The sequence below is a fragment of the Eucyclogobius newberryi genome, unplaced genomic scaffold, assembly GCF_026437365.1.
Source record: "Eucyclogobius newberryi isolate DKJ021-1_F unplaced genomic scaffold, fEucNew1.0.hap1 SCAF_8, whole genome shotgun sequence".
NCBI lineage: Eukaryota > Metazoa > Chordata > Actinopteri > Gobiiformes > Gobiidae > Eucyclogobius > Eucyclogobius newberryi.
This window is the reverse complement of record NW_027316500.1, coordinates 26,171,408-26,198,420: the sequence shown is the minus strand read 5'-3', so window position 1 is coordinate 26,198,420 and position 27,013 is coordinate 26,171,408. Positions and strand designations below refer to the sequence as shown.

Below are 27,013 nucleotides of genomic sequence, written 5' to 3'. Positions count from 1 at the left end.
TATATAAAAACAAACTTGGACAAACAGATGAAAGAGTAGAAGATGCAATAATCAAAACGTAATATTAAAGGTACTAGTACTAAAGTAGTGAAGTTTTGAGTAAAATCTTCAAATAGGCCAAGTTGTACCTATTGCCAAACATTTCTCTGCTTTAATACTTCATGTTGTCTTAATTTTCAACTTATAAAAATACTCCTGCTATTTTAGCTCCTCACATTTGACCAAAAATATGGCCTTTAACCTCACAATAACGCCATTACATAGTAACAAAAGCTCGTTTAGTGGATTTACTTTCAGCAATCTTTGAGGAATGTGGAGATTTGACCAAGTTTTGAGCTGTATTATATATAGTTGCAAAGAAAATATGCCCGTGGCTTTTTATTCTCAGAGACTGGAAGTCGACAGAGCTGCATCTGTTAAATCACTTCGGAGGTTCGGCTTGGTCAAATGTCATCCAGGAGAAGGCATCCAAAATATTCGACACCGTGAACTAGAGTCTGGGACCGATGTGCCCAAGCTGTGAATAACTGTGTCAATTCTCAGTCTTTCATCATTCCACGTGAATAATAGATCTTTAAATAAACTATACAAAGGATAACGTGAATAAAGGATTACCGGAGAATGGGGAAATTTGACAGAAATTGGACTAAATGGGGCTTTTGTTTTGGCGATTTTGTGCCTTAAAGTGCCTCTGACAGGTCGGACGACTCATTGAAGTAAAATGCAGTTAAGATAAATATATTTAGAATTTCCTAAAATGTTATCACAGAAGAGCACATTTTTTAGGTTTATAACGTCACTTCCTGTTTGCAATTGATTATCACACTAGGAAATTACCCAGCAAAACAGGGCAAAAACTCATCTAATGTCACAATTATTTTATTTGACAAATACAAATATATGAGAGCAACTTTATTTTGTTGAATTATGTTTAGAGAGTCAAATAAGTTGTGTATTTGTGTAAATTATACATAAACGTTTTCTTCAAATACCTGCTCGATTGGTGTAAAACTATCATTTATATTTAGAACAGAAATAAATACACCAAAAAAAGTCATATGCACTTTAAGTTTATTTTCTATGTGTCAACTTAAAATATCCAGATAGAAAAGGGTGTCATTATATATTTACACACATTTATTTCCAGGTACGCTCAAAAAAGGAAAGGAGGAAGTGATGACCCTATTTAAATAAAGGCTGTCACCATTTTCCATTTTTAACAATTACATATCGATCCAAATCAATCAGTTTAAATGTTATTAGACCTATTCAATCACAGAACATGACATTTTTGCGCGTACTTTACATTTCTATAAGACATCCGATCCTTTAACGTCTCCATTGAGTCATAGTGAGCCATAGTGAGCCATAGTGAGCCGTTTAGTCCGTAATGCGTTATATTTTGGTCTCCTCGTGTCACTTCTCAGACCAGCCTCACTCATGACTAAGACGTCACTGTCTCCTCTCATAACATTGTGACTATCGGCCTTTCCCTTAAACGCCCCGCCCCCGCCCTCGCCCCGATTGCCTCCGAGCACCCAATATTCCTGCCGATTCTCGGATATAATTACGGTAACAGGCCCTGTCTTTCATATTAATAACTCGTGAGAGGTGTCTAAAAACACACGCGGTGACACTGACCGTTCATCACCGGTGTCAGAGGAAGTGTGAGAGGGGATTCCTGACATAACTGCAGTCAGGCTGAGCGACTCCATCAGGGCCGGAGCGCTGACGCAGAGACGCCAAACGCAAGGCCCAGGCTGTGAGGAAGCACAAGTATCTGTGGGGTAATGGAAGGGAAGGAGAAGTACGCAAGAATATGTAATACAGGTTTGATACCAAGCGATCAATGCACTGTTTACTCAAGTCTAAGTTTGGGCTGTACTGCTTTTCGTATTTGAGCGGCGGTACAAAAGTAAAAGTACTCCACTTAAGTAAACCTTTTAGTCGTCCGTACTTTATTTATGTTTTGTAAAGTAGTTTTTTTTCACATTGGTTTTACTTTCACTTGCATTTTTACGTTTCATTTTGGGTCGAGAGGTTATTTTTAGCACGTTCACTGTGACATCCTGCTGAAAAGTTTTGAGTTCAAGTCTCCGTTTTGCGCAAATGCACTCAAAAAAAATTGGAAATTGATTCAAATTGCTAGTGTTGACAAAAGATCGATACAATTCTGTATCAAGATCAGCACATTTAACGCTTTAACGATTCTCAAAATCGGTGTGAAAGAAATCCTTTTTTTTTTTTCAACGGGTACTTCAGAACTTTTACTACTGTAAGTGCATTTTGTAGGTGTTTTATTTGGTCCTGTACTTTTACTTCAGTAATAAATGTAGTACTTCTTCCGCTACTGCATTTGAGTGACTCCATCGGGGTCATTTACTGGTATTGTGAGTAATCGTTTAAGTGTGTCGTCTAAAATGTGATATGGCTTTACCACAATTTATCACTTGTGTGACTCAATCTGGGAATGTAGAATAGATGAAATTACAGTTTCAATGAAATCTTTATCAATATTTGCAGTGTTTTATCCGTTTATAAGTAAAAATCAAAGCATCCACAAAATGTTACTCAAGTTTAAAATGTAGTTTACCAAGTTTTCTCACAACTTTCACACAAATATTGCAGACATATTACTACCATTACTACTACACACGCCATTATCTTACTTTTACTACATTCCATATACTACAGCTACTTCTACTACCCTGTTATGCTCCAGTCTCTCACTCTGACTTGAGAATGAAATTGCACTGTTCCCAAATACTAAAAGCTAAATGAGTTGTGTGAGAATATTTGATGGCAACAACAAGAAGTATTAGTCTAGAGCGTGTCCATATTTGGGGCACGGGTCAGTTTGTTGTTTTGATATGGACGCATGAGCACAGATAAGGCGTTGAAAAGAATGGGCCTCGAGTTACGGTGACCTACTCCTGACAGTTATTCTGAATATCAAGCTCGCAGGCCGGTGAGTGGCCGGGGACACCTGTTTGGAAACATGTGAATGTGGCTGAGGAGTCATGGTGCAGCTCTGAATCACTCTGCAGTGTCCTTATACAGAGATACACAAGGATACGCGGATACACAGATACACAAGGATACGCGGATACACAGATACACAAGGATACGCAAATACACAGATACACAAGGATATGCCCAGATACACAAGGATATGCCCAGATACACAAGGATATGCCCAGATACACAAGGATATGCCAAGATACACAGATACACAAGGATATGCAGAGGTACACAGGTACACAGGTACACAGATACACAAGGATATGCCGGGATACACAGGTACACAGATACACAAGGATATGCCAAGATACAGATACACAGATCAGATACACAGATCAGACACACAAGGATACACAGAGATACACAGAGATACACAGAGATACACAGAGATACACAGAGATACACAGAGATACACAGAGATACACAAGGCAGTGAGCAGGAAGAGACTCATTTAAGGACACGCTCAGACGCAGCATGTCACATGATGGACAGGGGAAGCCAAAAAGTGTTACGCTCAAGTTGGTGCACTGTTACTAGGGACCAAAATTAATATCTCCATATGTCTATGTAGTAAAGCAATAACAATAGTCAGACGATATTATGTCTATTCAACAGAAATGTGTTAAAACATGACTTTGAATGTATAGGTTTAATTATCAAAACAACAAAATTATCCATTAAATGTTTGTAAATGTTCAAGTAAAGATATATGGTGATTCATTTTACAATTTTTTATTTTTTTTAATCTTCCTCTTCTTTCTTTTTGTAGCATTTTTACTATAAATGATATACTCTTTGTTCAAATTAACACTCACGATATTATCTACATTTTGATATATTGCCCACCTATAATTGTTACTGTTACGTGGCATCTAGAATCTTCCTACCGTAATATCCGGGCTATAGAGCTATAGAGCGCTCCTGAATAAAAGCCGCACCAACTAAATTTACAAAGAAAAAATAAATTGCACCTGTCAAGCCGCAGGGGCCCACCTTGTAAGATGAGATATTTACATAATTAAACGCAGTGGTGATGCACCTGTTGTCTTTTGCACTGTCTTATGGCACATCCGCGGTCCACTGCGCCGCGGGTCTAATTAGACTAATTTCTCAATGAATATGAGTTGGATTGTAATAAAACATACAGCATTTTGAAGCTTAACGAACATAGAACACCTCTGAGCTGTCTCCTACTGTCCCCTCTGTCCATGATTACTCTGTGTGAGCTGATTTACTTGTGTCTGTGTCTTCACATCTTGTTCAACTGCTCCTGAGCTTGTGCTTAGTGAGTGTTGCGTTGTAACATGAGATATTTACACATAGATATGGTCCGCGGTAGTGATGCACGGGTTGTCCGCAGGTCAGGTCGGGCCAAGAAAGTCTCATTTCAATGCGGCAGGTTCTAAACTTCAGACCGCCGTAATGGCACGTTGTGTGTCTTTGCGTTCAGCCGCATCTAGATTCATTTCCTCATTAACGTTCTATCAAGCGTGGGAAAAAAGTAGCGGCTTAAAGTCCGAAAAATATTGTTGTTGCTTTTGTTGCTTGTATACATTGATGCGCAGCGGTTCAGCAGCATCCCTGTTCACTTAGTGTTATTTCAATCTGATCATTCCTTTTTCTACAATGGTTTAATATCCACTTCCATTTGTTCCAACTATACAATAATATGCCGTAGGGGTTCTTATGTAATAGGTTGAGACATTTATGCAATGGCACCCTAGTGAGGTAACTTTAAAAAACGTCAATCTCGTTTTAATGAAGAAAAATTCATAAAGTGTTGAGTTCTTGTAAATATCGGCGTCAGGATTAAATTCCTAAATCCGCGATAAGGCTCTCTAGCTTGCTTCCTGTTTACTTTCCACTGCAGACGGACTCTATAAGCCCCATTACCCCGGGGTGTCAGCCGGTCGTCCCCTGTCCCAGATCGAGAGGGGCGGGAGAGGGGAGGGGCCGGTGTAGTGCAAGAAAGAGTCCCAGATTCTTCAATGACACCGACATGGAACATTAGACTTAAAATAGAGGCGACTTCAGAAGCACCAGTTCAATGCTCTTATATGAAGATGTCTGTTTATTTGAATGGTCGCTAATGAGCTTCCGTTCATGGCAACACTACTACAATCGCTCTGTAACTATTTAAACTACTCGCAGCTCAATCCCAGGTCCATACTGTTGTTGTGCCCTTTGGCGAGACTCCTCACTTCACCTTACCTGTGTAGGAAAGTGGTCGGTGGTTGCAGATTAGCGTCAGTGCAACCCAGAGCGGTATTACAAGGTTAAGGCATTCGTTATTAATCCCCCGTGAGGGACATTCCTTCTCTGCATTTGACCCATCCTCCAATGCCGCTGGGGCAAACGGTCACAGTGCAGCATCCGGGGACCCATCTCCAGGCCTTGAGCTCGGCTTGGTTCTCTGGAGGATTTCACATGTTTACGGATGATGGGGGGGGGGGAACCGGAGTCTGGGGAGAAACATGCAAACAGGAAGAGCCGATCTGGCCTGGGATTCAAACCTCTGACCTTCTTGTTGTGAAGCGTGCAGTGAAGCCGCTCGGCCCACACTTATCATACCAGTCAGAGCAAGCAAAAAGATTGAACAGTCAAAATCCAAAATAACTCTAGAATAACCCGTGTGGAGCTCTCCCAGTGTCTTGGAGGGTATCCCCCATCAACTTAAAGCATGCAGTAGACTTCTGGACCAGGATCTTGGCTCTAGATCTTGAAAAAGGTCGACGGTTGCCCTAGTATCAAATATAAATCATTCAAGTGCAAAACACATCTCTGTAAGGACAATATGCCCACCTTAATACATTTATGTTACAACCAGTCCTAACCTCTTTGCCCTTAACCTAAAGGATGTTTCAGATGGGCGCAGAGGACACTGTTGTTTTGATGAGTTACACATCAACACAAATAAGGCGTCGGAAACAGTTTGGTTATTAATGATCGTCCTGCCCTGGCAACTCTGAGCCTCGGCATCTGCTGTGGCGAGATGGGGCACGGGAATGCTCCTTGTCTGGTCATCGGTGTGGGGGCGAAGTGGAGGTTTTTTGGCACGGCGTTGTGGAAGTATAAAGGGGGCAACAGGCATTAGCGACCGGGACGGCCTGGCTGGCGTGGCTAGGGATTGTGCAACACTATTTGCAAACAACACTTGCGCTTTTTATTCGCGGTGCCGGCGTCTACGTTATTTTTACCCTCCGTGACGTCTGGAGGAGAGGAGAGCTGCAGAAACAGTGGTCTAAAATTAGGCGGAGGTCTAAACCATTCAAAATGTGCTACCGGGTGCTACCTCAGCGAGTGGCCACCCCTTCTGTTCGGGACACAAGAGCCGCTCCAAAATAACAGCTGTGTGCGAGTCGCGGGACAGGGCTATAGGCCTGGGACATGGGGACTTAAGGCTTCCGGATGATTTATGATAATGTTCCCGCTATAGGCATGCACGCCGCACACACAATGCACAACAAGAGGACAATAGTAAATGACACAGCGGTGTTATTGTTGAATTGTTTTAACCACAAACTTGTCAGTACGTGCATTATGTACCCACTTGTTGACATAGAGGAACTTGATGCGTCTGGTTGTACGGTTTGGAAAGGCCGAGCCCTCTTTAAGGTGCACTGTGTAACTTTTCTGGTGGTTCGTCTCCATGGAGATGCCATCGCTTTGCTTGGAATGTTTCACGCCGAACCATCATTGCGTTTAAGCGATTGCAGATGTTTTCGCGCTTAATAAAACATGCATGCTGACTGTGAGCTACTTGTCTCCATGGAGATTGGTGTAATGCCATGCTATGAAACACCTGAACCAGAAAAGTTTGATGGCGCACCTTTAAATGAGTTGTAGATTGCACAATATGAATCGGAATCAAGCAACTTTTGAAAATTAAGCTATATTAGACGGCTTACAATGTTGCCCCTTGTAACTCATTTGTTTAATCTGTTTTGAATATGAAAAATATATCCCACAATACTTCATTGCCGTCTGGTTTCGTAGGAATTCAAATGGCCCAATTGACTGCACCGCTGTTTTATTTAAGCCTCTGGTCGGCCCATTATTTTCAAAGTGTCGATGTCTCGGAATGTCTTTTGGAATACCTCCGTGTTATTGTGGTTCGAGCCGTAAAAAATTATGATTGTCAAATTGGCAACCGACTGCACTGCCCGTATTGTTTCAGACAATGTTGACTTAGTTTCAGGCAGAACTTGGCTATTTATTTTATCATTCTGTACGCTCGGTTTATAGTGACAACTTTGTCTCGTTGTCTTGGAACCCTTGAGGGAGTCATAAATACTTAATCAGTGGTTTTGTTTCCACTTATAATAACTACACCTGAATAAGCATTAATACAGCTGAAACAAAGACGTAATTCATAACAAACAAATGGTTTATTAAGATTTATTCAGGTTGATTAACACTCTAAATCTAATTCCAAACCTTAATAACTCATTTAAATATTGACTAAGCCTGAATAAGTCTTAATAAACAATTTGTTCATCATGAATTAAGTCTGTGTTCATGCTTTATTAAGGCATGTTGTTATTATAAAGTCTTTTATTTCGCACTCACATAATTATTCATCAATGGCAACAATTAATTACAAGCCAATTCATGTCAAATCATTGTCTACATATGTTATTAATATTTGTGTGTTTTGTAAATGGGGGGAAAACGTACAAAACGATGAGCACAAGTCTCGTAAACCTAACAATTCCTCCAAAGTAATTGACTTTTTGCTGTTACCCCTCACTGTACCCGTCCGATTTGTTCGTACATCCTCTTTAACACGATTGTTTCCCTGTGTTCGCATTGTGCCTCTCCTCCTCGCATTGTCGTGGCATTCTCCGTGTGCATCTAAGTGTAATCTAGTGTCTGTATGTTTGTGTAATTTGGCCTTCCCGCTCCGCCAGCTGCTTGATTGTCCCCCGGTCCGCTCCGCTGGTAACGAGAGCGCCTCCGAAAGCGCCACCAGACAATGGGCCGCAGCTTCTCCCTCGAGTGCCGCCCCGCGATTGGCCCGAGCCCCTCGCCGACCCGCCTCCTCTTTTACCCAAACCCCGCCCCGTTTCGGCCCCCTCTGACACTCTCTCTCGCTCTCCTCCGCTCCTCTGCTGCCTCCCCTGCTCCTATACCTCCCCGCCGCCTACCTTCCTCCTGCTCGTTCTCTACTCAACTTGCATGCGAGCCAAAACACTCCCAGAGCGAGAAGGAGCGGCGACGCGACCCCCCGTTAGCCTCGACATTTAGCCCCCAGACGAGCTGCGAGACGCCACACTGCCCGGGCTGCGGCTAATGCTCTTCTCCTAGCTGTGGGAATCTTCCTGTGGATCTATCAATGACTTCTTTGTTTGGTTTGTTGCAGACTGCCCCTTCATTCACCCCCCTGGACACATCCTCCGATCTGCCATAGTAAGTATTGTTGTTATTTACCTTTATTTTTTTGACGTTTTCCTGCATGTGTCGCTTCCCGCCTACAGCGATGGACCCCCTGTTTCCTGAGGAACTTGTGTTTAATATTGGGAAAGCCAGCTGTACTGCGTGTGCTGTGTTTAGAGGGTATTTCATGGTGTTTGGAGGGTATTTCATGGTGTTTTTAAATGGCCGGGTTGTGGTATCGAGGCTGTATGTGGCAGCTATTTGCTCTGTTATTTAAAGCTCTAACCTGGCTGTCAGAGCGACATGTGGATGACTGACAATAGCACAGCGGCTGCAAAACTGTTATCTGCTATGAATGGATACAGGATACCAGCGTGCAGGGCTAAACCAGGACTTAACGGGGACTAAAACTGGGCTGGACCAGGACTATGAGCCAGGACTACAAGATACAGCTTGGCAATATGACATACAAAGCCAAGATATTATTTTTGTCCTCTTATTGATTGATCACCATTTTCGATTCTATTTGAGTTTGTCTTGCTTCAAACACGTAAAAATGTCTTTCAATATGAATTTCCTGAACATAAACAAGACAGACTTTTGATAATTGCCATTGAACGGGGGAAAAAAGGCAACATTTCTCCTCACAAAGTATAAACTCTGCTCCAAACCACAAGCTTTTAAGGACAGAATATTGGTTGTAGACTTTGATTATTTGCACAGCCAAGTGTAAAACAGGAAATGGGACTAGGAATTACACCCAGAACCAAACCAGGACTATAAGTGGACCTATCCAGAACTAGACCGGTTTCAAACTGGACATAAATAGGACAAATCTACATTTGTTTTAAATAAATGCAGAAAAAGGCAGGTTTAGACCAGGACTGAAAAGTACTCAGAAGGACTAATAGAGGACTAAACTAGCTCAGATATGAACCAGATCTAATTCTAAATAACAAACACTTTAAACACAGGAATAAATGGAGATGAAAGAAGTTCTAAAGCTGTTCTTCTGAATGTGCTCTCAGCGTTCTCATATACTCAGCCTTAGTAATACAATAGGATGCAGTGAAACATGCTTAGCCCCTCAGCGCCTTTGATCTTTTTGTTTGGGCTGACGAGATTTACTTCCTCTATTTTTGTTTGTGTAATAAAATGCAAGGAATTTAGGAGCGAGCCCCGGTGCCTGTTGTAATCCCGGGCCAGAGAAAACAAAACCTTTGCCTCCGTTCTCTAAGTTTCCATTCGCCACTAGCATTATGTCACACAGCCCCAAAGATCGCCTCAGCTTCAGCGTGGAACGTGTGGGCCGCCGGGGGAGTCACGGTAACAGTCTTTTAAATAGTCTTTTATTTATTTGGTGGGACGAGAAGGTATAGTAGTGGGAGTGGGAGCAATATGAGTAGAAGGGGTGGTAGTAGTCCGAGAAGTAGGAGCAGGGGGGCGGGAAATAGGAGAAGTAGTAGTTGGACAAGAAGTAGGAGTAGTAATAAGATGAGTAGTAGTGGTAATAGACTGGGACGTAATAGGAGTAGTAAAAGGATGAGAAGTGGGAGTAGTTGGAGGAGAAGTAGGAGTAATAAAAGGACGAGAAGTAGGAATAGTTGGACGAGAAGTAGGAGTAGTAATAAGATGAGTAGTAGTGGTAATAGACTGGGAAGTAATAGGAGTAGTAAAAGGAGGAGAAGTGGGAGTAGTTGGATGAGAAGTAGAAGTAGTAGAAGGATGGGAAATACAAGTAGTATTAGTTAGACAAGAAGTAGGAATTGTGATAAGATGAGAAGTAATAGTGGTAATATGGAGACAGGAAGTAATAGGAGTAGTTGGATGAGAAGTAGGAGTATTTGGACAAGAGGTAGGGCGAGAAATATGAGTACTAGTAGTCGTAGTAGGACAAGATATATGGATTGTAGTAGCAGGATAAGAAGTAGGAGTAGATGCAAAAGGGCTGGGAGTAGTTTGAGTAAAAGTAGTTTGAGTAAAAGTAGTTGGAGTAAGAGTAGTTGGAGTCAGAGGAGTTGGAGTAGTTGGAGTAGGAGTAGTTGGAGTAGGAGTAGTTGGAGTTGGAGTAGTCGGAGTTGGAGTTGTCGGAGGAAGAGTAGTCGGAGTAAGAGTAGTCGGAATAAGAGTAGTCGGAATAAGAGTAGTCGGAGTAAGAGTAGTCGGAGTAAGAGTAGTCGGAGTAAGGGTAGTCGGAGTAAGGGTAGTCGGAGTAAGGGTAGTCGGAGTAAGGGTAGTCGGAGTAAGGGTAGTCGGAGTTAGAGTAGTCCGAGTTGAGTAGTCCGAGTTGGAGTAGTCCGAGTTGGAGTAGTCCGAGTTGGAGTAGTCGGAGTTGGAGTAGTCGGGAGTCGGAGTTGGAGTAGTCGGAGTTGGAGTAGTCGGAGTTGGAGTAGTCGGAGTTGGAGTAGTCGGAGTTGGAGTAGTAGGAGTTGGAGTAGTAGGAGTAGGAGTAGTAGGAGTAGGAGTAGTCGGAGTTGGAGTAGTCGGAGTAGGAGTAGTTGGAGTAGGACGAGAAGTACGATAAGTAATAGGATGAGGTAGGACTATTAAAATGATTAGTAGTAGTAGTAGTAGTAGTAGTGGTAGTGGTAGTGGTAGTAAGTAGTAGTAGTAAGTAGTAGTAGTAGTAAGTAGTAGTAGTAAGTAGTAGTAGGCTATAAAACAAGATTCAGTGGTAATAATTGTACAGATTTTGTACTAGATAATGTTTGTGTCCAACTTCGATATCTTCAATACCAGAACTAACCCTGAGCTGAACCAGAACCATCCCAGGTCTGGACTGGACCAAAAAGTCACTTGTGCAGTGAGATTTTTATTGTAATGATCCATGGGATGAGCATTTACCCCCTAACTAAACAATAGAATATTCTTCCCAAAAACAGGGTCACAATCCTTACCAAACTAAATATTATAAGTCATATATACCAACATAAAGAATATAGAAGTTATAGCTCAGCGAAAAGAGAATTTACCCCTGAATGACGTGCTCTTCAAACAGGTCTTGACTCTGTCTCTCTGGTCACTTCAGCTCTATATGCTCTAAATGCTCTCCACGTGTTCTTGATTATCCAGCTTTGTTTTTGCTGTTTTGTTTCTTTTTATTCCCTCCACGCCCCCTTCTTCTCACAGTTCTCTTTTTAAGGAGAACCAAAACAAGCTTAAAGGCCTCAGCCCCCGCCGAGTATTTGTGTTAATTTTAGAGGGAGAGGTGGTTTGTGATGAAGGAAGCTGAAGGGCTGTTTTCAAAGGAAACCTCAAGTCATAAATGCACTTCCCTCAAAGGAGCACATGTTTCGGGAGCAGGATTTCTTTCCCCTTCGGCGGCGCTCGGATCGAGAGGCTTCACGGGACAATATCTGATACCGCAGATACGAAACAGATGTGGACGTATCAGAGCAGGACGTCCCAGTAGCCACTTCCTCCACGATTATTATTATTATATGGAAATGAAACAGCCACTAGAATATGTATCGTTCAATTTAAGCCTGGGAGTTATTGGAAACACGTGCTGAATGATGAGCTGTAAGATTAACAAAGATTATATGGTAAAAAATGTGGTTGATTTGAGATTTTGCACCTAAAGATAAAGGGATTTGTGAGATTGTGTTTGAATAATGTGTTGTGTAGCAAATTGGCTTGAAAATTTGAAAAAAGGTTTGCACATTAATGTTAAAAAAGGAGATTCTGAAATGTTTGTGGTGTAAAAAAAAACAAATCTTGGGCAATAAATCTAAAATCTTTGGGCCTTTTTAACTGTCCACAAAGTTGTTAGTTTGTGGTTGAATTCTCTGGCCTAGAAGCAAACTCTTGATTGCTATTTTGCACCAGTCCCAAGCCCACATAAAAGATGGGGCTAATGTAAGGAATATAATGTAAAAAAATGAAAAATAAGACTCATTTGTCATTTGTCATCGAAAACAGACTAATAAAGTTCAGTGACTTGTTATGGGCAAAAACGTTACGCTGCTGGTCAAATGTAAGTCGACTCAACCCGCTCCTCTGACGCTCTTATTAGTTTCAAAGTGTCCATTGCTCACTGGAAAACTACATGTACAGTGTAACTACAAAGTGACACATGAACGAACAAATTGTGATACTTTTCACATTGTCTCAAATATATTTCCGTCTCTTTTTCTTCTCCATTTTACATAAAGGTGCGCTTTGTAACTTTTCTAGTCCACCGCCTGCTTGTTGTCTCCGTGGAGATGTTATCGCTTTGCCTGGAACGTCCCACGGTACGGCATTAACTCGACAGGTCAGATCCGTGCAGAGGCGAGCCCAATCCATCACAGCGAGAATGCGTGTTTTTCACAGCATCGTTTTGCAATAAAATGCCCTCTAATTCTGTCAGTGCAATACAGATCGGTCTAATGCCACGTAGAGGAGCAGTCCAGGCAAAGCAGTAGTGCACCTTTAAGAAAACTGTGCAATATAATCTGCATAACCGAGATGTCATAATCTTGTGACTGTGACTAAGACGTTGCAGCCTGGTTGTTATTATAAAGTGTGCTTGTTGTGCCCTTCATGCTGCTGCTAAGACTGATAATGTTTACTGTGCTAATGTTTACTCTGGGGTTATTTATTGGCGTTTATTGCATGGGATATTGCCCCTTTGTATTGCACTTGACATCAGAACTGTGCACCGTTTGATGCACTAAACGAAATGATGTCGTTTTCTATGACGATGACAATAAAATCTTGAATTGAGTTGAATTGAACGTTTCCAAAGCTGTGTCAACTACTAGGTTATCACTGAAAGTAGTACAAAAAAGCCTTTGTTCAGTTTAAAAATATAAAAATATGACTTTATGTTGTGTATACTACTTTGTCACATTTTGATTACGTAACTTCCCGCCTCTGGTTGTAACTCATGTTTTGTGCGTTCAGTCTCATCATGGATTTCTCTGGCTCCGCTTCTGTGATTTTTTTCTTCTTCTTTAACTATAATTTCCCTGCCCTCCCTTTCGCAGTCAGCAGTTCCCATCACTTTTTCCGAGCCTCTATGAATAAGCTCCTTGTTGAGGCTCAAACGGTCACAGTAATGCAGCCGTAGCTCGTGAAACCCGGTACGCTACAATTGTAAAACACATTTGCTTCCTGCTCTATACGAGGGGCGGTGGGCAAAAGTGTACAGTTACTTTCAAATCAACTTACTCAAGTACGAGTTGAAAGTAGTGACCTGAGCTCCAGTGGAAGTAAAACATCTTTGGAGGTAGTTTTATGGAAGTAACGCTAGGTTTATTGTTGATTTAATCGGACATAACGTTGAACAAATGTGGCTGTTTCCGATAAATACACCATGAGAAAAAGAAAATTATCAGATTTTTTCGACAAGATAAGACTTACTCACTGTGGGAAGAGTCGCCACATTATGTACTGCTACTTCAACAACAAAAATAACTCGAGTAAGAATGTAAGATATAATGTGATAAGCTGATTGATACAGAATAAAGCGCAGATAAATAAAAAATACAAAGAAACAACCATGCAAATTGGTGTAAAAAGTGTAAAAAAACAAAAAAAATCAGCAGAACCATGCACTTCAACAAGTTTACAAAATATATATATAAATTTTTTTTTTATGTCCAGTATTTCATTCATAACATACATACAGAATAAGCATACAAAAAAATTAATGAAAAATCGCCCGTTATCTTGCCTTTTTTTCCAACTTATACTTAACACTTACAGTTTAAAACATTACATTATACATTTCTGTTTAAATAATGTATTAAATGTAATATTGAAAACAGTGAAAAACATATTTTAGTAGCTGTCGTTCATCAATCACAAGACTGAATGCTCTGATTTGACTGAATACTCTTGACATTTATTACCGTCTCCTCAAAAAGCAGCGTAAATGTAAACGTGTGACAGAGTCGGTGTAACTCATCTCGAGCGCCGCCCTCCGACGCGGCTGAAACGTTTGCGTAGCTGCTTTGCCCCATCAGTCCTCCTCTGTCAGTTTAACGGCCGAGTTTATCCACAAAAATAGACGGCGCATGAAAGAGGCTGGCGCGTTACAGGTGCACGTCACTCCATGTGCAAACGCTCTCTCCAATATTTATAGTCCCTGTCTCGCTGGCCTCCCAGGAATGCCGGGATGTGCGCGGTAGCTGTAGCCTCCTTACATCAGCCACCTGAAAACCCTCTCAGACTCCTCCTGTGTTGGATTATCTAGTCCCAGCTGCAGGCAGAGCTGGCCCACATCGGTCTAATTGAGATCAGATGTTGCTGCTACTTAATTTGTTTTCGGGATTAGGCTGGTTAATCATTGTTCGGAGGCAAATCAAAAGGGAAACGTGAGGATTGTTGAACTGAAAGTAACTGTGGTTCTCAAAATTTTCGCACCATTTCGCTTTCCAAGTACCACCAAATCCATACCAGGTATAAACCAGAACTATTTCTATGTCTAAGTTAAGGCTAAAGCAGGTCTAAAATTTGACTAAATCATTGCTATAAGTAACTATCCAAACGAGGACCAAAAAGTGCATACAATTGACTCAAAATTTAGCAAATATTATTACATGTACCGTAGTTCTCAACTGCACACAATACTTTTTTTTTATTTTTTTGAATTTTTTTATTTTATCAGTTTTTCAATGTACAAAATAAAACAGAAAAACACAGAAGATTGAACACGGCAAAGAAAGAAAGTAAAACAAATAAAGGCAACATAAAAGACATGAAAATAAGTTATAAACACAAAACTAAACCTGGATGAGATCAGGACCAAACAAGGACTAGAACAGGACCAAACAAGGACTAGAACAGGACTAAACAAGGACTAGAACAGGACCAAACAAGGACTAGAACAGGACCAAACAAGGACTAGAACAGGACTAAACAAGGACTAGAACAGGACCAAACAAGGACTAGAACAGGACTAAACAAGGACTAGAACAGGACCAAACAAGGACTAGAACAGGACCAAAACAAGGACTAGAACAGGACCAAACAAGGACTAGAACAGGACGAAACAAGGACTAGAACAGGACCAAACAAGGACTAGAACAGGACCAAACAAGGACTAGAACAGGACCAAACAAGGACTAGAACAGGACCAAAACAAGGACTAGAACAGGACCAAAACAAGGACTAGAACAGGACTAAACAAGGACTAGAACAGGACGAAACAAGGACTAGAACAGGACCAAACAAGGACTAGAACAGGACCAAACAAGGACTAGAACAGGACCAAACAAGGACTAGAACAGGACCAAAACAAGGACTAGAACAGGACCAAAACAAGGACTAGAACAGGACTAAACAAGGACTAGAACAGGACCAAACAAGGACTAGAACAGGACCAAACAAGGACTAGAACAGGACCAAACAAGGACTAGAACAGGACCAAACAAGGACTAGAACAGGACCAAAACAAGGACTAGAACAGGACCAAACAAGGACTAGAACAGGACCAAAACAAGAACTAGAACAGGACTAAACAAGGACTAGAACAGGACCAAACAAGGACTAGAACAGGACCAAACAAGGACTAGAACAGGACCAAACAAGGACTAGAACAGGACCAAAACAAGTCTACACCAGGACCAAACTGGGCTCAATTCAAGACCAACATATGTTGCCTTAATCCTGTTTACTTCAGGTTTAGTTATGTGCTCTGTAGTTCTTTAGTTGAATCCAGATTTGACATGGTGCTTGTGACCTAAACAGGAAGTAAACCAGGACCACAACAAGACCAAGTCAGGACCAAATGAGGACTAAACCAAGCTTCGATGATGACCAGTCCTCTTTAACGACGTCCCTCTTAACGGGCTCCATATGACGGCCCTTCATCCCATTGTTCTGCCCCTTGTGCTTCGTGAACCCCCTGAATGAAGTGTTTAATGATGTGTCCACGTTCTTGTGTCCAGTTCCCTGAGCAAATCCGGCCTGAACGAGGTGGAGCAGGACCGAGGCTCGTCCCCCACGGAGCCGGGCGCCCCAGAATGCGACCGCCATGTTTACAAGAGCATTTTGGAGGGGGGCGACATCCCGCTGCAAGGTCTGCGCGCCCTCAACAAGAGGAACCCAAGCTCCTCCTCCTCTAAAGGTATCGGCCCGGCACTCGCTAAACGTCTCGAGGGGGATCGTTCATGAAGAAGTGGTTCCCAAACTCGGTCGAGGCCATCGAAATGCGTGTTCTGTTGTGGCAGATCCTTTGTAGTTTGAGTATTGTTCAGCGCTAATCCTCCCAAGTCGTGGAGGAAGCACTCAATTTTGTTTCTTAAGTAAAAGAACAAAGAATGATTTTGATAAGTGATTGAGCGGTTCTTTGGTCAACAGGAGCAATTCAAATCCATTTCCTACTTTTTCTACTAAATTGCATGTGTATATTCAGGACTGTGGCTTGAACTCAAAACCTTTACCAAGATGTCACCATGAATGTGCTGAAAATAACCCTCAAACCAAATAAAAGTACTTTTTCCTTCCACTACCTCTTTCGAACTTAACAAAGTCAAAAGTCTAGATATTTGCTGCCCAATGTAAAGAAGTAAAAGTGAATCGATTATAGTAATAGCTAAAGTCATTGAATAATCTTTAACAGGCTCCAAACCATGGCATGAGCTGAGTGAAGAGGTTTTATTACTCAGGAGATGGATGATTGGCTGTGGAACGCGAACCTTTATGAAGCATACGGGACGTGTACCATCTTCACTGCTGACTAATTACTTAAAATAATGGTCTGACGGCTATAAATATATGGTCTATAAGTCTCTACGTATGTAAATTATATGGAAACATGAGCAACAAACCAACCCAAAGGACCCAAAACCAGCAATAAACGGACAAAGACTAAACTTCAGCTAAAAATCCCAGCACACAGAGCTTAACCTAGTGCTAAAGTTGGCCTAAAACTAGACGTAATGATATGCAAATCTCGCAGTACAATACAAACACGATCTTCATTTCACGGTACAATATTTATAGTGATATTGTAGAAATGGCACGAGCTTTTGGTGCGAATCGTTACGGTCATTTCCCAAAGAATTGAGACATAAAAATGCCTTATCACAGTTTTTCTGAAACAAAGGAAGCTTAGTCCTGGTTACATCCCTAACCAGGACTAACCCTAAACACACAGAGGCCAAAAGGAATACAAAAAAAAGGGAATAAACAAAGACAAAAAAAAAAAAAAAAAAAACTTGAACCAAACCAGCCTGTAATTTCTAGTTTGTAATTATTACCACAAGAAAGCGCCAACGACATGTGTGTATTTTAGTACTGTAAGACCATCATTACTTCACAGTACTTCACCCAATATTCATCAAAATTGCCCGTTGTATTAAAAAATGCGACCCGTATTTCTGCCTTTTGCGGCGCATTCTGGGCCCGCGGACCCTCAGTTTGGGAACCACTGGTGTGCGTCGGCGTTGCGCAGAGGTCGCGGAGTTCACGGCGCGTTGGGACGTCTCCACGCCGAGGTCCTCCTGACGAGACGCAGATGCACACGTTTTCCCTTTATCTTCACGTTCAAATCCATGTGTTTACTTTGCTCCCAGGCGTCACTGCATCCGCCAATCACATCGCAGCGTTTTCCTCGACCTCTAACCGCTCCGGGTTTGTCAACGGGGGCCGGCGCTTTAGGCATGAGTTGAGTTTAGTTTTCACTGTTCCACTGCAAGACCAGAAACCAAGTCCTTCCATTTGTCCACAGCGTATTTTTATTACATGCACTTTTTATGCGTTTTAAGGTAAACACATTTTTAAAGGTCCACTATGGAACTTTACTGGTGAGGATCCGCTACCTGACAAGACAAGCGAGTACTTTACAGAACAGGAAAATATGCATTAAAATCACAAAACAAATCAAAACTACTAAAATAATTATAATTGTCAAATCTGTCAAAATGGCTCTGCTCGTCTTCTCTGTGATGTTATTGCTTTGCCTGGAATGTTCCATAATACGACATTAATGCGTTTATTTTGTGTGTTTTTAATGCTCGAAAATACCTAGAAAAACATCTCTCCACAGATCTGACCTGTTAGAACATTTAGATTCAGTTTTTCAGGTATAAATTGTCATATTTTGCAGTTGTAACATTGCACACTGTCCCTGTGCTAAACTAATGCTAAAGAGTGCTAAAGAGATGTTTAATGCCATATTGTGGAACTTTCCCGGCAAAGAAATAACAACTCGTGGCAACAAACGGGTGACAGACCTGCACATAACAGTTACATAATGCACTTTTAAGACTAGCCACGTGTAAATGAAGAATACTAGTCAATATTAGGACACAAAATGATAAATTACGACACTAATTAAACTGTTTCCCATTAGGGGGCGTGTCTTTTACCGTTTTAGACGTTATGCCATTTCTCACTCGAATGTGCTGCATCGTATTCTAAAGCCATGGCAAAAGTGACAGGGTTTTCTCATTATTAGTCTTTTAATTTTGTTATTCGACCACCCACTTTCTAAAAAAATAATAATGATCTGAAATTCACAAAAATCCAGCTCTATACGTTAGAAGTTTATACTGTTATCTGTTGCATTTTTATCAGGAATATCACACACAACAGCTTAACGTAGTATTGAAACCTGTAAATGCAAATACATTCTTATAGCATTTGATAATTTAACCTTTGCTGCCTTTTATAACTTATATTTATCGATTATGTTCTTAATTTGTGCCAGGCGATAATGGATTTCCTCTCGGACACTGCAGTCGGTGAGCAGTGTACAAACCTTCCACACGTGGCACGGCCCGAGTGTGTTTTCATTGATCTGTGTCGGGGGGGGTCATCCATGTGGAAAACACATGGTCAGACTTCAGGGTGGTCTCGTTAAGTCCGTGGAACTTCACCTCTCGGAGATTTTCCCCTCTTAACTTCAATCGCTCGCACCGACTGTGTCCAGGCAGGCTCAAGGCGTCGGACCAGGATCTGAGAGAGAGAAGGAGAGAGTGAAGGAGACAGAGGGATAAAGAGAGGGAGAAGGAGAGGGATATAGAGAGACACAGAGGGATAAGAACGAACGGAGAGAGGAAGAGAAAGGGTTTAGAGAAAGAGATAAGAACGGACGGAGAGAGGAAGAAGAGAAAGGGTTTGGAAAGAAAGAGTCAGAGAGAGATCAGAACGGACGGAGAGAGGAAGAGGAAGGGTTTAGAGAGGAAGAGTCAGAGAGTGATAGTCAGAGAGAGATAAGAACGGACGGAGAGAGGAAGAAGAGAAAGGGTTTGGAAAGAAAGAGTCAGAGAGAGATCAGAACGGACGGAGAGAGGAAGAGGAAGGGTTTAGAGAGGAAGAGTCAGAGAGTGATAGAGTCAGAGAGAGATAAGAATGGACGGAGGGAGGAAGAGTGGAAGAGAAAGGTTTTGGAGAGAAAAAGACCGAAAGATAAGAACAGACGGAGAGAGGAAGAGAAACAGTGTAGAGAGAAAGAGACAAGAGTGGAGTGGAGAGAGGAAAAGAAAGGGTTTAGAGAGAAAGAGTCAGAGAGAGATGAGAACTGCCGGAGAGAGGAAGAGACAGTAAGATAATGGACAGAGAGAGGAAGAGGGAAAAGTGAGAGGGGAAAGGTTTTAGAGAGAGAGAGAGGAAGGGAGATTGGAGAGATAGTGAAATGGAGATGGAATGGGAGAAGAGAGAAGAGAGAAAGGAGGAGATATTGAGAGAATAACAAAGAGAGAAGGAGGGACAGAGAAAGAGTGAGAGAAAGAGAGATTTAAGAGTTAAAATAAGCACTAATAATAATAAATAATAAAAGTACCACCATTTCCTCCACAAACAACAAAATATATTATTCTGCATAAAAACAGCAGTGATCAGTACAAACATGTTCTGAAAATGGGATTCTTTTACTTTATTTATGTTGTCTTTTGTCCTGGACATGTGTAAATTTAACTTTTAACAGAATCCTTTTCATTAAAACATAAATCGCAAATCTAATCGCAATCGCTATGCTTGTTTGCCCAACATTTCACTACTTGATCATGTCATTTAGGCTTCAAACTGTTAGCTTCAACCTGTTAGCTTCAACCTGTTAGCTTCAACCTGTTAGCTTCAACCTGTTAGCTTCAACTTGTTATCATGCTGAGTGCATTTGAGATAGTCCGTGATAAAAGCTGTAAACTATATAATATAGTATTCAGAAAGCAGCTCTCTGATTGTAGCGTGTGACAGACAATATTTCAGTGTTCTGTATCTCTAAACACGGGACATGAGAATCGGGAGCAGAGCCTGGTCGTAAATGACGTCAATGAAAGTAAATACAAGCTGTTTCCTCTGTGACTTTAAAACTTCAGAGCAGCAGTTTGTGAATAAAGCTTTTGTTATGATTTTGTTTGTGTGTTGGTTTGCAAAAGTGTTACATAAAAGAGCCATGTCTTGTTTGTTAGTTAAGATAAGATAAGCCTTTATTTGTCCCACAATGGGAAAATTTCAGTGTTGCAACACAGAGTAGGTATAGAAGTATAATAATAAAAACGGATAACTCTAATAAAAAAAAACTCTTATACTCTTAAAACAATAGTAACACTCTTATTTACAGCTGTTATATGGACAGAGAATATTGCACCAGGATGATTGACATTATGGCACAGTATTGCACATGATTATGTCATGTTTCATGGATAAAAATAGAGAAATCTGTAGAAAATAACAGGAATGTCCGCTTGAATAGATTACACCTATCATTTATATTTACAACAGGTATAAATACACCTAATAAAGTCAAAATTAGAAAATCATATAAACCTGACTGAAGCACTTTAAGATCAAATGTTTTTGCTTCTTGTGGAATGTCCCACCGTATGGCAATAAACTTATACCAATTATTAAATTGCAGGTTATTTATTGCTCAATATATCTGTCACTTGTTTGTCTGGAAAAATATACTGTAGGATTTTTATTAGGCCCGAGCGCCACAAGCTGGCGAGAGGCCTATTAATCTCGTAAGGCCGTGCAAAGCACGGCTGCGAAAGTGCTTACGTAGTGCGCACGAAATCGAGCGCGAAGCGCTCGCCCACTTCCAAACACTCACTATTGCACTCCTTCACTCACGCACGCCCCGTGCATACTAATTAGTAGTAGGAAAATGGAACATTACCGTTGTAAACGGGCGAAGCCCGTGCAAAAGTGCGCACTAAACGAGCACTTTACATTCGCGGTCGTCATCCCCATATAAAGCACTCATTTGCCCTAAGAAGCTCACGAATACGTTCTCCATCTCTTGCATGTTCCGTGCATATAAGCATGTACTGCAAAAATTGAACATTATTACTGTATAGAGGGCCAAAAACACAAAGTGGGCGGAGCCCACTCAAAATTAACGAAAGTACCCGTCAGTGACCAGGGACCCACACCATGAGGTAGGAAAGCGCGAGCGCTTTCCGAAAATGTATAGTTTATGATATTTGAAAAATGGGAAAAATTGTTTTCGCATCGGAATATTATTCTTTCTTTCTTTCTTCTTCTTCTTTCTTTCTTTCTTCTCGGGACCAACCCCCCTATTTTTTACCCAGTGAACATTGACGAAAAGTCACAAAAATTTGCACACCTCTAAAAATCGTGCCTCTCTACATTCTGGCTATTTCCCTTTTCTAAAATAAAAAAATGGCGCGTCAGCGTCCCCAAATGTACCAAAAATGCATTGAGAGATAGGAAATGACCCAAAAAAAATCTGATCGTAGAATCATGAAATTTGGCGCAGAGGTAGATGGTGACAAGAGAAGTAAAAAATATTATTACGGCAACGCCGTCCACCTAACCAAATGTCGGCCATATTGGTTCAAAAATGGCTAAGCAGGACTCGGGAGTTTTTCCAAACGTCGTACTTTTACGAACTCCTCCCAGGGCGTTGGCTCTAAAAAGCTGAAATTTGGTGAAAATGCTACTGAGGAGTGGGACATCAAAAGTTATTCAAATTACATTGATACCTGTCACGGTCTCTGTGCGGCGAAGCCGCAAACTTTAGCTAGAATTTCAGAAATCTCCCAAATTTAACATTTCTGCCGTTTGCGCAGATAAAGTCCGAATTGGGTCAAATTAGAATCAGTTGTTAAACTCTTTGCGCTAAACGTACTTGAAGTGAAATAAATTAATTTGGCACCACAGCGCCCCCCTACAGATTTTATATGGAGGTTAAATGTTTAGTTTTGCGAAATTTTATGAAATTTGACACACAACTCAAGTTTGTCATCCCCATCAAAAAAGTCAATGAGACCCATGTCATAATTGTTATGGTTTTGCCGTAACGATGACCAAAACCTCCCATGTTATTCCAATGGGGAAATCGCCAGAACATGGTTACACTTTAGACTTTCACAAACTCCTCCCAGGGCGTTAGCCCTATTAACCTGAAATTTGGTGAGACTCATCTTCAGGGGTGAACCGTCAAAAGTTATTCACATTTTTATTCAAAGAGTCACGGTGTCTGTGCGGCAAAGCCGCACATTTTGCCAAGAATTCAAAATAAAATAGCTTTTTGATGGTAAATCAAAGGGGAGAAGATGTGACAGCGTCACAGATTCAGCAGTAGGTGTAATAAAAGGACAATTGGGGCGCGTTAGCGCCCCCCTCCTCTTGCGGCGTGGCGGCGGCGCGGTGAGGGCCGATCATTGCCGCTTGCGGCTATATTTGATTATTATTATTATTATATTATTATACTTGAAACATATGTCAAAATGTTGCATTTTTGTAAAGTAATTTAAAATATCTAAAATAAGCAGCAGTGATCTTTTAGAGATGTGGGAGAAACAAGAGCGCTGGTGTCCTAAAAAATAAAATCACATAAAACATAAAAAACATTATTAAGAAGTTGTTTTTTTAGAAAACAATTTGATTAAGAGCTCAAAGTCAGATTTTTATTTTATTTATTTTTACATTTTTTTGACACCAGTAAGAGGCCAAACTTTGCATTATTTTCTTCTCAATAATTTCCTCCCAACATTAAACCTAAAAGTCCCCCGCAGCCCAAAGCCAAGTCTTATCCTTCCAAACCCTATCACGCATCGGCCTTGTGCTGCGTAAAGACAAACCCTCTGTCTTCATCGCTCGTGGACGTCCTCAGGGCTTTTCCGCGGCTGCCGTCGTGACACCCGGAGCCGCATGTCTTTGGTGTGAATTTGATCGACCGATTTAACGTGGCTTTGAGGAAATTCCTTGGACAGACGGCAGATCGGGCATGAACAGCCGTCGGTCCGTCTGTGCGGTTTTCACGCCGCGCCGGAGTCAGGAAGACGCCGCTACGTCTTAAGGCGAGACGCTAGAATTGGAATCGGAAAAGGTTTATTGCTGTTGTCAATGAACAGAATTCACAAACATAGGAACTTGTCTTGGTGATTCAGTGCAACATAAAACAATTATTAAAAAAAACTACCGTATTTTCCGGACTAGTTGCACCTTTTTTCATCGTTTTGGCCGGGGTGTGACTTATACTTATACACCTATACTTATACTCCGGAGCGACTTGTGATATTATTTGTTATTTTCACACTTGAAACCGCATTTCATACTCCAGTGCGACTTATATATGTTTTTTTTCTTCTGCATTTTTTGGCTGGTCCGAATTTGTCAGGACTTTGTCAGGACTTTGTCAGGACTAAACCAGGACTTCACCAGGACTAAACCAGGACTAAACCAGGACTAAACCAGGACTACACCAGGACTAAACCAGGACTTCACCAGGACTACACCAGGACTAAACCAGGACTAAACCAGGACTACACCAGGACTACACCAGGACTAAACCAGGACTACACCAGGACTACACCAGGACTACACCAGGACTACACCAGGACTACACCAGGACTAAACCAGGACTTCACCAGGACTTCACCAGGACTACACCAGGACTTCACCAGGACTTCACCAGGACTTCACCAGGACTTCACCAGGACTACACCAGGACTACACCAGGACTAAACCAGGACTGCACCAGGACTGCACCAGGACTGCACCAGGACTGCACCAGGACTACACCAGGACTACACCAGGACTACACCAGGACTACACCAGGACTACACCAGGTCACAGAGCCTCGTGTGTGCTCTTCTTTACCTCTACTTATACACCTATACTTATACTCCGGAGCGACTTGTGATATTATTGGTTATTTTCACACTTGAAACCGCATTTCATACTCCAGTGCGACTTATATATGTTTTTTTTCTTCTGCATTTTTTGGCTGGTCCGACTTTGTCAGGACTTTGTCAGGACTAAACCAGGACTACACCAGGACTTCACCAGGACTAAACCAGGACTTCACCAGGACTACACCAGGACTAAACCAGGACTACACCAGGACTAAACCAGGACTACACCAGGACTACACCAGGACTACACCAGGACTACACCAGGACTACACCAGGACTAAACCAGGACTAAACCAGGACTTCACCAGGACTAAACCAGGACTAAACCAGGACTAAACCAGGACTAAACCAGGACTACACCAGGACTACACCAGGACTACACCAGGACTACACCAGGACTAAACCAGGACTGCACCAGGACTGCACCAGGACTGCACCAGGACTACACCAGGACTAAACCAGGACTAAACCAGGACTAAACCAGGACTACACCAGGACTACACCAGGACTACACCAGGACTGCACCAGGACTGCACCAGGACTGCACCAGGACTGCACCAGGACTAAACCAGGACTAAACCAGGACTAAACCAGGACTAAACCAGGACTAAACCAGGACTAAACCAGGACTACACCAGGTCACTGAGCCTCGTGTGTGCTCTTCTTTACCTCTCTGAAGAGCCTCAGATGCCCTCCCTTATATCGATATCTTATGTCTATATATGACTCATGAGGCTAGACCAGGTCACAGGAGCCACGTGGAACAAATCTAGTCCTGAAACATCATCCAAAACAAAACTTTTAGTGCTACGTTATTTGAAAAGATATTGCAGTCCATTTCAGATTTATTATGTTATATTTATTTCATGATACTTTGCTCTTTTACTCTCATACTTCCCGTGTCTCGCTGAAGTCGGACCGGGACAAATCAATAATTCATAGTGAGGAAGTCAGTCCATGTTTAGTCCTGACTTTGGCACCAGCAGGAGGCCACTCCCCTCAGGCAGGAGACCACTCCTCTCAGGCAGGAGACCACTCCCCTCAGGCAGGAGACCACTCCCCTCAGGCAGGAGGCCACTCCCTTCACTTTCAGCACGACATATACAGTACAGACCAAAATGTTTGGACACACACAGCAGAATGAGGCAAAAGGGCCAACAAGTGCTAAGCATCTCTGGAACTCCTTCAAGATTGATGGAAGACCATTTCAGGTGAATACCTCTTGAAGCTCATCAAGAGAATGCCAAGAATGTGCGAAGTAGTAATCAAAGCTAAAGGTGGCTAATTTGAAGAACCTAGAATATAAGACATATTTTCAGTTTCACTCCTTTTTTTAAGTATATAATTCCACATGTGTTAATTAATAATTTTGAAGCCTTCGGTGTGAATCTACAATTGTCATAGTCATGAAAATAAAGAAAACTCTTTGAATAAGAAGGTGTGTCCAAACTTTTGGTTTGTACTGTATATATATATATATATTTCTATAGAACTGTAAATTTGTGTACATATAAAGCCTATTTTTAACTTTATTTTTTATATCTGATTGCTTATTGTTGTGACCTATTTATTGTTTATTGTTTTGTGTTGCATCGAATCACCAAGACAAGTTCCTATGTTGAATTTTGTTCATTGACATTGGCAATATACCTTTTTCTGATTCTGGAGTGTGTACTTGTGTACTTGTGTACTTGTGTAGGTGTCGTCAGTGGGGCAGTAAATGGGCATCAGTGGCTAACGGGGCTAAAGTGGACCACCCTCACCAGCTGTGCCCGCCTCTGTCCGGGACGTCCGCTCCTGTCTAACCTTTGTGATTATTGTGCAGTATTTAGTGCAGTATTTTAAGTATTTAAAGCACGGGATTCCCCAACTCTTCAGGATTCCCAAAATAACCCTGAAATTAAATAGATGTCAACAAAGTAATTTAATTTGGCTTTTGTTGTATTTGTTGTATTTGTTGTATTTGATTTATTTGATTTATTTTATTTATTGTTTTCTGACCCAATTTCACAGAAACTGAAAACATCTCGCGACCCCCACTTTACACTGTAAACAAGGGTCAAAACCATGCAAATTACACAACAGTTATGATTTGACTAAAAACATAAAATCCCCTTTGTTTTGTTGGTGGTTGGAACTATCAGAATAACGTGTCAGTCGTGAGTCGTCTCTGCGACTGTCGCTCACTGATGACATCACAGAGGGATTCTGCTTTACAACTCTGTGCAGGTTTTGTACTTTTATTTTCCCATTCGTCTTCGCAAACTGTAAAACCGTGATCACCATTTCGCACAGATTCAGTTCCACTGAAACAAAGTCGTCATTAGAAAAACACCAGACCCAAACGCACTTTAAAATCTGAAAACAAACAAACAAATAACGAAGGCAGAGCTGAATTAAGTTTTTGATGTTTTTATTAAATTGATTAAAAAACAAATGAAACAAACCCCCGTTGACCCCGCCCCTCACAGACGCACAATAACATGAAGACGGCAAACCACGATGTTAGAATGTCTTTCACTCCCAAAGCGTACGACGACACATCAGGAGCGATGGAGCCTGAAGCCCTTCCACCA

At 41.6% G+C, this 27,013-nt stretch overlaps 1 protein-coding gene across 6 annotated transcripts in view; it reads left to right on the top strand.

The window, feature by feature from the left end:
* LOC140351644 (sorbin and SH3 domain-containing protein 1) overlaps positions 1-27,013 on the top strand; it is a 115,193-nt gene that overhangs the window by 58,122 nt on the left and 30,058 nt on the right. For all 6 annotated transcript variants that reach the window (XM_072437569.1, XM_072437565.1, XM_072437568.1 and 3 more), the window contains 2 exons: positions 8,384-8,430; positions 16,275-16,453. In XM_072437569.1, coding sequence (XP_072293670.1) covers positions 8,384-8,430; positions 16,275-16,453 — 226 coding nt within the window. The remainder of the gene's footprint in view (positions 1-8,383; positions 8,431-16,274; positions 16,454-27,013) is intronic.